This window comes from Argentina anserina, chromosome 6 (genome assembly GCF_933775445.1).
Source record: "Argentina anserina chromosome 6, drPotAnse1.1, whole genome shotgun sequence".
In the NCBI taxonomy this organism is placed as follows: domain Eukaryota; kingdom Viridiplantae; phylum Streptophyta; class Magnoliopsida; order Rosales; family Rosaceae; genus Argentina; species Argentina anserina.
Window position 1 is genome coordinate 29,631,160 of NC_065877.1, and position 10,408 is coordinate 29,641,567.

The window sequence follows — 10,408 nt, forward strand, 5'->3', positions numbered from 1 at the left end:
GACTTGGGTTAAATGTTGTGGAGGGTTTGTAGTATAGAATGAGACATTCAAAATGGGATAAGAATCTTACCGATTGGTTGCCGGAGGAGGGAGATCTGACAAGTTGAAGTTCGGCAAAATATGCATTTTCGGGGGAATTTCCGGGATTCATCACTCCCAAACGGCGGCGAGATGGCGGGTGGCGCTGTCATCAATCGACATGGGACACAACAACCTTTCAAACGTGACCGGTGCACCGCACTATGGTGGCCGGACGAGGGAGATCCCGCGGCCCAAAGTCAGCCGCTCGGGGAGAGAAAAATCTGGGATTTTCGGGTGTGAACAGTTTCCGTGAACAGTACCGAACAATAAATCTTTCGAACCCAATGAGTTAAAATTCAACTCTTAGACTCGTCAAATTGAACATTCCCGAACAATAAATCTTTCGAACCCTTTCGTTTTCATCCTCGTGAAATAAATTTGGACAATGACCAACTTAATAATATCAGAGAACTCATTAGAAATTAGATATGAATTTTCGGGGTATTACATTTGTAGTGTAGCTTTAAGAATGAAAAATGAATATACCTCTTTGCGGCTTCCATTAGACTACCCAAATATAGGCCCAGACCTGAGGGTAGGCCTAGAGCCGTCGCCTCAGGCACCAAACCTCAAAGAGGGCACCAGAAACTCAAATAGGGAAATGAAATACTAAATACACAACTGATCTTTAGATTCATCGTCCGTCGAACACGGAAAATCCTATGGTTATTGAGATATTCTAGGTTGCATAATCGTAAGAATTGAAGGGTCGAATTACTAATCCATTATGTCTTGTAATTTCAGGGGGTTTTGGGTTTCTCTCTCTCTCTCTCTCTCAGCCGCAGTTCCTCTCACTCTATCCTCTAACTCTCTAAGTCGTATGTTCAAATTGAGTAGCTCCATGTCTCCAGGTCGAGGCTAATTTCAAGAAAGTAGAGGGCACCATTTTCATATCCCGCCTCAGGCCCCTCAAAGCTCAGGTACGGCCCTGCCCAAATATACATACAATTTCCCATTCATCTTGCCGAAAAGGCAAGAAACAATAATGTAGCTTGTTGTGTGATCTTATGGACGGCAGTGACATAAACTTCCATTTGCTAAAACTAAAAGCAGGTGGTTTTTTTACAAGGAGTATGAGTCGAAAACTTGAAATCATGACATCTCACACTCATATTCACATTAAAATTTATGCAAGGGTCAATGGGGACGGAAATGTGGACAAAAAAATGGCGCCACCTTTCTGTCCTCATTGACAATTGATCAAAGTTTCGATTTTCTAAGGCTTGGCACAAGAGAAAAATCAATAAGGGACAAAAAGATGGTTGTCCCCATTGACAGTTGATCAATGGTTTCAACTTTCTAAGGCCTCACATGGAAAAATCAATAGCAGACAGAAAGATGACGCCATCTTTCTTGACGATTGATCAATGGTTTTAACTTTCTGAGGCACGATGCATGAGAAAAATCAATAGGGGACAGAAAGATGACGCCATCTTTCTACCCCCATTGACGATTGATCAATGATTTCGACTTCCTGAGGCTTGATGCATGAGAAAAATCAATAGGGGGCAGAAAGATGACGCTGCCTTTCTGTCCCTACTGACCATTGATAAATGGTTTCATCTTTCTAAGGCCCCGCGCATGATCAAAATCAATTAGGGACAGAAAGATAGCACCATATTTCTTAGGGGTGGCAATGGTATAGAAAACCATTCCAACCAATTCGTATACCAACCGTACCAAATATGTTGGTATACCAAATACTTGGTACATGGTATATGGTACAGTATACCGTACCAATATTAAAAATACGGTAGGTAGGTGGTATAGATTTTCCATATACCATGGTATATCGTACCTACCAACTTATATTATATTAAATTATTTAATTAAAAAATATATATATCTTTAAATTTCAATTGTAGATTTATTGAAAAATAAATCCAAACTATATATATCTACTAACCTTAATCTAATCTCTTTGAGTTTCTTTCTCAAGTACACTATTTTTCTCGTCTTCAATTTCTTTATTTAATTATGAATGAATCGATTCAATCGAATTCCCAAGTACAAATGCTTAGACCTATCAGTAGCACCATCACTGCTTACAACATGTCAACATATATCGCATTTAAACCTATCATTAATTTTTTCAATTGTTTTGAGAATTCATAAGTACTTTAACAGTTTGACTATTTGGACTTTGACTTTCTATTTATGACTTTGTATTTGGTAATTTGGTTGAAGTTATATAAGACTTTGGAATTCTATTGTTATTTCACTTATTTATTATTATTTATTTGGGTTGGGCCTTAAAATTTTTGGACCTTAAATATGTTAGTACAAGCCCATTACCAACCGTACCAACTGAGTGCCAACCGTACCACTTAATTGGTATACCAACGTTATTGGTTGGTATAAATTGTGGATTTTTCATACCAAATATATATTGGTTGGTATATGATATTAGAACATTAAGACTGGTATACCAACCAATCCAGCCCTAATATTTCTATCCCCATTGACGATTGATCAATGGTTTCAACTTTCTATGACCCGAAGCATGAGAAAAATATCTTTATGTCCCCATTGACGATTGATCAATGGTTCTAAGGCCCGGCGCATGATAAAAGTCAATAGGTGACATAAAGATGTCCGCATTGACAATTGATAAAAGTTTCTAAGGCTCGGCGCATGAGAAAAAGACGTCATCTTTTTCAGTCACGTCGGAGGGTAATCACTGGCTTTCAAACTGATGAGGAGTCTATCAGAGTATCAGTAGAGTTGAGAACGATGAGGAGCCTGTCCAGCTGTCGGCTAAGAATTCTCCACAGGTTCTTGGGTTTGGTTTATTGTTCAATCATTTCATTTCGTCTGTTGTTGCTTTATATGATATCGGCCTTCTTGGCTCCATCTTTGCGTTAGGGTTTAAACTTTTCTCATAAAAATCAATGATCTTGAATAGAAGGTGTTTGTGGAAACACTTATATGTGTTGAATGTCAGCTGGCAGTTGAGGAATCAATTTCTGCTAATTAGCTTCAATCAAAATTCCATATGTAACCAAGATCGGAAAAATATTATGTTTCTGATTGGGGTATGCTAACTGTTTTGAGGCTACTAGCCGAAGTTGTGAGAGAAGGTAGAAAGTAAGTTGGCTAGAAATGCTTGTTTAACCATATGCAACCAATTCATTAAAATAAGTTGAAGTTGGCTTCCCGGAATGGTTTTCTTGTTTTGCATTTCTGGAATAATTTATGAGGTGCCTAGCTACTAGTAAACGGAGGCATCCTGGAAGCTGGAACTATTATTAGTTAAGTAGTCAATGCCATAATATATTATATCGAGTAAACTTTCATTTAATTTTTACCTACTTTGAGGTTGCTCGATTAATTGAGTTTTGTTTCAGTTCTGGTGGAGATATAGTCTCGCAGAGGGATGGACTCTTACAGTTGACTCCTGGCGATCTGGCTTGGCTTTCAGATATGAGAAGTATCATATCGATATATAATCGAGCACACTATCATTAATCATTTGCTGCAACTTGATTGTGTATGTTTTCTTACTTTCCTTCACTATCTTCGAATTTTGCTTTGTTCTACGTATTGCTTCATTGAGGTTGAGCAAATTGTTGGTTGAATTGTCTTTGTTTGTTGAGGTCATCAGGGATCCTATGGTAGTCTGGTAGTATTATCAATGATAGAGGTCATCAGGGATCTTTAGTAGTCTAGTAGTAGATAGTTAATATCATGACTGCATAAGTAAATAATCACATGTATCTTCTGCATCATTGATAACTTGTAAGAAGTAGAAACTGATCACCTATGCATATTGTTATCTAGGGGTATATAACAAGAGGAGATCACCCAGAAAGACTATGGGGGTAACTATCATTCCTGACCGCGTTAGGAATGTATGGGAAAAGTGGAATCTCCGGAGCTTTGTCCTCTTAAGCCTCTCATTGCAGACCATTTTAATTCTCTTTGCACCATTCAGAAAGAGAACACCCAACACATGGCTAACCACGGTCATCTGGTCAGCATACTTACTCGCTGATTGGGCTGCTAACTTTTCAGTTGGATTGATCTCCAACAGCCAAGGCGACAGTTCAGTTTCGGATGAGGCCAGTGATCTTCTGGTGTTTTGGGCTCCCTTTCTTTTGTTACACCTTGGCGGTCCAGACACCATCACTGCTTTTGCTCTGGAAGATAATACCTTGTGGCTAAGGCACTTGCTTGGCCTTGTATTCCAGGTCATAGCTTCTGTTTATATCTTCCTTCAATCACTCCCCAATAAGCTTTGGCTCCCAACAAGCCTACTTTTTGTTGCTGGAATCATCAAGTATGCGGAGAGAACACGCGCTTTGTATCTTGCAAGCTTAGATAACTTCAAGGAATCCATGCTTAAGAAGCCTGATGCTGGACCCAATTATGCCAAGCTCATGGAAGAATACTCCTCAAAATTAGAGGCTCAACTTCCAACTCATATTGAACTCACAGCAGAACGCAGCAAAGAGTCCAGGACATTGAGTTATGTGATTGAAAAAGGTGACTTGGAGAATGACATTGCAGTGGTACGACATGCTCATCACTTCTTCCAAATCTTCAAGGGTCTTATTGTAGATCTCATTTTTAGCTTCCATGAGCGGTATGAGAGCCGTGTGATTTTTCATGAGAGAACCTCAGAAGAAGCTTTCAAGTTAATTGCGGTCGAGCTCAACTTTATATATGAAGCTCTCTTTACCAAGGTGGTTGTGGTGCATTCTAAGCTAGGATACTTCTTCCGGGCTATATCCTTAGGTGCGGTTTCTGCAGCTCTTGTTTTCTTTTATAAATTAGAGAAAGAGGGTTTGCAAAGGTATGATGTTCGGATTACATATGGATTGCTGTTTGGTGCCATAGGCCTGGATACATTATCTGCCTTCATGGTTCTATTCTCTGATTGGACTGTAGCAGCCCTGAATAAGTCTTGGCAAGACTCTTGCATAGCCGCTGCTATTCTAGGAAAGTATCTCCATCTTAAGAGATCAAGGTGGTATACAAGCACAAAAAATGACAGTTATCAAGCTCCGATTTCCAAACCAACCAAGTGTTTGGAGTGGACTAGAGAGCTTCTGTTTCGGAGATGGTATGAGTCTGTGTCTGCATTCAACTTGATACAATATTCCCTTGAGGAATATCCAAAACTTTCCCCTGGAATTTTGGACTACTTTGGCATTGTATACATTAAAATCATCGACTTATTGGGTCTTAAGGATCTTCGAGATAGGATGAAATACAGGTCCAGCAAGCCACTAAAGAAAGATTTATGGGATTTCATTTTCAAAGTGGTGAAAAGTAAATCTCTGCTGGCAGATGATCCTGAAACTGCAAAGAAAATATGTTCTGCCAGAGGTGAGTGGGTTCTCCAAGATAGTGATTGGACTCTCCGAGATAGCTATTGGGATAGTACCGTGGACAAAAACATGGTGATCAGTAAGTTATTGTCTTATGTTGTTGATGTTGATTATGACCAAAGCATTCTACTATGGCACATTGCTACTGAGTTTTGCTATAACATGGAAGATTACAAAGAGGCTAGTGATGATAATGGTGGTGGTAATGCTGGTGAGCCTGTTTCTACTAGTGGCAGAATCAACAGTTTCTTCTCAAAACTTTCAAGACCATTACGTATAGGTCTAGATTTTGTCAAGAGATTGAAAGGAGCAATAAGGGGGCTTGGGGAGGCCATGGTCAATTATTGTCGACAACTTGTTTCATGTCGAAATGCTGGTGATCATCTAAAACCTGATGAATGTGTTGGTGCTGCTGCTGATGATGATGATAGTGATGATAGTATCCATTATTTCGGTAACAGAAAAGAATACAGCAAGACATTGTCTGATTACATGTTATATCTCTTAGTTATGCAGCCTACTCTGATGTCTTCTGTACCAGGAATTGGACAAATAAGATTCAGGGATACATGTGAAGAAGCAAAAAAGTTCTTCAGCAGAAGGGATTTGAGATCCGAAGTGAAAGAGGCTTGTAAAAGACTCCTTGATGTAAATACTGATGTCAAACCTATTAATGTCAAAGGGGATAGAAGTAAATCAGTACTGTTTGATGCATGCATTCTAGCCAAAGAGTTGCAGGTGTTGAAGGAAAATAAATGGGATCTTATAAGTGAAGTGTGGGTAGAATTGCTGTCATTTGCTGCAGGGCATTGCAGAGCAAATGACCATGCTCAATTGTTGTGTAAAGGTGGTGAGCTTGTCACTTTTATTTGGTTATTGATGGCTCATTTTGGCATAGGGGAGCAGTTCCAAATAAACGAGGGCCACGCTAGAGCCAAACTTGTTGTGGGAAAGTAAATGTATCTGCGTTTTGAATTATGTACCAAGTAGTTGTGATCTCCTTGTAATCCCAGAATAGTTGTGAACAAAGTTTTTTCTTTACTGATGCATAGTTGCATACACATTCTGTTGTTTGGTACTTGTATCTTTACTGTTTTAATTGCATCTACTCTTGCTTTCGATCTCTTTTAAAAACCTACTTCCTTTTTCATTCATATATATAGGGGCTGCTTCGAGAGGTATTAGAGCATGAATTTGCAGTCAATTGATGCAGACCTCATTGGGAAGACAGTAATAATATCAGCATGATCGTTTTCTGATTTGAAGAATCTGGCCTGTTGAAGATTATCTAATAAGCCATAAATTTTGACTAACAGTTTAGGACTTGTAGGCAGATTAGCCAAATGCTTCTTTCATAACTCTATAAACTAAATAATAATAATAATTAAAATACTCCACCTAATAGCTAAACAAGAAATTTGCATTTGTTTTATTCACGTTGGTAGTCAACGGACAGCTGTTTTGCATGTTACTAATAAATTTTGCCTAATACAATAAATAAAACAGTCTGCAGTGGAGTGAGATAATAACAAGTAAAGGAAGACCTTCACAGAATCACAGTTCATGAATACGAAATTTGGTTGTCGCTGTTCAAGTGTTTTTAGTTTTCATAGTTGAATTTTTGCAGGGTTTTTACACAAATTTAGTTTTGTTGTAAGTTATATTCCAGTAAAGAGAAAAGATATACAGGAAACTAAGAAATACAATGTAGCAGATATACAGATAGAGAAACAAGGAGGTTACTAAGTGACTGTTTACTTCTTCTGACTAATAATTGCTATTCTCTAGTCTGTACTGTACACACTTCAGTGCAAAATGACAGAAGAACAAGAAAGATCATATATGTGGATACTACTAAGTGATGATCATCCAGGTTGCCATGGATTTGGCTCTCATCGTCCGATAAATTACAAATTTCTTAGCTTGATCTTCTATGCCTCTCACATGATTAACCTTTATCAGTGTTGTAATTTATCTTGAAATAAGTAGGACAGAGCTAAGAACATCAGAAGTTATCTAACCATTTCTCTCTTTCAGATTAACATATATTTACTTTTGGAAGTACCTATTTCTGGTATTGAAAATGAAGGACTGGAACTCTAGCTGGTCCATTGTCTTGATATACTTGATACAAACATCATTTGAAGTCAATAACATTTACATATATCTTTGGCCATAATCAGCAAATACGATCCAGCATGTACTATAGATGACAGGAAATATTGCAAACAATGGTGAAAAAAGCAGAAGAAACATTCAAATCACTACTGAGAAGTACAGGTATTCGACTAACTTTCTTTCTTAGCATCGATATACCTATCTGATATATCGCCTTCCACTTTGCTCCAAACAATGTCTTTATCATATGTGTTCCCTTCAATCATATGGCAGTCAATTTTCTCCAAGTACCGCAGATTTGGAAACTCTTCCAGCAACTGTTGAAATCCTATTTCCAATTTCTTCAAGTACTTGAGACGCAAGACTTCAACTTTCCACTCTTCAGTCTCCTTGTGATTCAAAATATCAAGCCTTCCACCCCTAATATAGAGTTTCTTTAACTTCTTCAATTTGCTAGGCTTCAACCATTCAGGTGCATGTCCTAATGGGATGCCTTGAAGTTCCAACTTTTCTAAATTGGGTGGAAATGAAAGTTTCAAGGACTGTTGAGAAACTTTTTCCCTCAACTTTGGAGCAACCACTCCCCATGATATCTTGAGGCGGTGAAGAGATTGAAAATTCTCCAACTCTTCCAACTCCCCCTCCTTAACTACAGCTTCATTTCCCATGTGTATGCTGAGCCGCTTTAATTTCTTCAGCTTGGCTAGATCACCAACTCTGCAGGGAGTTCTTTTTGGTCCTCCTATCACATAACCTTCCAGAACTTCTAGGCTAGAGAGTTTGTCAATCCCCTTTGGCATATTGTCAAGCAAGTAACACTCTGACACATCCAAATGTGTGAGCATCCTCAACGATGAGATATCCGAAGGCAACATCTCCAAGTTGTGACATGCTCTTAGGTCCAAAATTTCAAGGCTGATAAGCTTAAGGAGAGCAGAAGGGAGCTTGGCAATTGTTGACATTCCGCGGAGGCTAAAATACTTCAAGTGCTTCAGAGATCCTAATCCATCTAGAAATGCTTCATCATCCACTTCAATGTGATGAGAAGTCGAGTTCTGCCATCTCCCCAGCTGAAGAACCGTGAGTGTCTTCAACCCTATCAACCATTCTGGTTTTAGTACCAGATATTGGGCACTCACATTGAAGACCATAGGTATTACATTGTCGAAACCAGCTGGAGGTAACTCAGGAACTGGCTTATCAAAAGTTAAGCAAACACCCAAACTAGACTTCAGAGTTTCCTTGAATGGCAATCTTGAACTGAAGTCGAAAAGCTCGGCTTCATGAGCCAAGAACATCAACATGCGATGAATCCAAGGATGCATTGTACAATTATTCACAAATATACTGGAAGCATTCACATGTGGTTGAATCAAGTTGCATGTCATGAGCTTTCTGAAGACTTCTTCGCCTGCCTCCTCTGCTGTCTCGTCTTGTGTTCTTGTAACGAAACCCTGGCCAATCCAGAAGTAAATCAGAGGCCTCTTCTTTATCACAGAACCCTCAGGAAAGATCGAAAGAGATAGACAGCACATCTTCAGCTCGATGCTCTCTAAACGATCATAGCTCAGCTTTATACTATTCATGGCTGCACTCTCGTACAGACCATACTCCACGTCAAGTTGAGACCACACCTGTGACTTCTTCTGCGCTACTTGATGACTCTGAGAAGAACGCGTCCATGACTCCTGAACATGTTGAAACGAAGGCATGGACTCGACAAGAGGAATAGCGAGCTTGATGTTTTCGACGTTTTCGAAAATGGGATCAAGCACGCGGTTGATGGCCACGCTGGTCATGGCCTCGCCGTCTTGGGATCCCAAGATGAACTTGTCGAGACGGCGTTCCAAGGCGTTGAATTGGTCTGAGAGAGTTTGCTCCCACTGTTTGGCTCTGGGTAGGAGTAGCATGTTCTGCATGATCTCAAGCTCTTCATGGATTCTTTGGAAGCTGTTTTGAGCCGCCGGGTCGTCGGTGTTGGCCGCCTTCCGGGCTTCGCTGAGACGAACCAGCAACTTGGGGATGCATTTCTCTGCGTCTTTGGATGATGAAGTAGACATTGTTTGGAAATGTAAACAAGTGTTGCAGACAGTTTCAGCTATGAAGATTGAAGAGATGGATGAAAACAGAGCATGGAGATTGCAGAGGCCTAGTTGAAGTCAACCATCATCCCATCGCAAGTCGAGAAAAATATATGAGCATCTGTAAGAGTGAGACAGCTCATTGTCCTGATCGACCTAATTTATATTATTTTCTTCAATGATAGTTTTTTGATGGATTTTCTTCAATGATAGTTCGGTGGAGACCTTGAATTTTCACGAGCTCATTTGATCATTATCCAACTAACAATCAAACGATCGACTCTAGAAACTTTGTGGCAGAGTTATTGAGGTCTCTGTTAAATCATATATAATGGATGAATTTTTCAAATGTTGTATATTTATAAGAATTATCTAATATGAACACTTAACACAAAAATCAATTATTACAATTACATAAATACATAATGTCCATAAGTCAAGAAGTTGTTGAGCTAACACTTCCCCTCAAGTTGGTGCATACACATCAATCATGCCAAACTTGACAAGCGAGTCATAAAAGGCTTTTTTTCGAAACAATTTTAGTTAATATATCTGTCAGCTGGTTTTCTGTAGGAACAAAAGAAAAATTGATAATATTGACATCAAATTTTTCTTTTATGAAGTGACGATCAACCTCAACATATTTAGTGCGATCATGTTGTACCAGATTCTGTGAAATATCAATTGTTGCCCGGTTCTCACAATACAATTTCATAGTAGGTTTTGGTTTGACACCTAAATCACATACATATGTCTCAGCCAAAGTAACTAACACAGACCATGAGCCATACCTCT

General features: G+C 39.1%; 2 protein-coding genes across 3 annotated transcripts; one reads left to right on the forward strand and one right to left on the reverse strand.

Moving 5' to 3' along the window:
- The first annotated feature begins 2,790 nt into the window (after positions 1-2,790).
- Positions 2,791-6,527, forward strand: LOC126799118 (uncharacterized). Of its 2 annotated transcripts, XM_050526242.1 has the most exons (3): positions 2,791-2,855; positions 3,429-3,571; positions 3,862-6,527. In XM_050526242.1, exon 3 carries the CDS (start codon positions 3,897-3,899, stop codon positions 6,369-6,371), a length of 2,475 nt encoding a protein of 824 aa, XP_050382199.1. In that variant the 5' UTR covers positions 2,791-2,855; positions 3,429-3,571; positions 3,862-3,896; the 3' UTR covers positions 6,372-6,527. The 2 variants fall into 2 exon arrangements, with proteins under 2 accessions (XP_050382199.1, XP_050382198.1); XM_050526241.1 differs by lacking the exon at positions 2,791-2,855 and having other exon boundaries at positions 3,305-3,571.
- A 1,175-nt stretch (positions 6,528-7,702) lies between these two features.
- LOC126797241 (disease resistance RPP13-like protein 4) lies at positions 7,703-9,592 on the reverse strand. The gene has a single exon (XM_050523901.1). The coding sequence runs from the start codon at positions 9,590-9,592 to the stop codon at positions 7,703-7,705; it is 1,890 nt and encodes a 629-aa protein (XP_050379858.1).
- Between the last annotated feature and the right edge of the window lie 816 nt (positions 9,593-10,408).

Coding starts and splice junctions, on each gene's coding strand:
- LOC126799118 (XM_050526242.1), top strand. CDS start 3,897: ATGGGGGTAACTATCATTCCTGACCGCGTTAGGAATGTATGGGAAAAG.
- LOC126797241 (XM_050523901.1), bottom strand. CDS start 9,592: ATGTCTACTTCATCATCCAAAGACGCAGAGAAATGCATCCCCAAGTTG.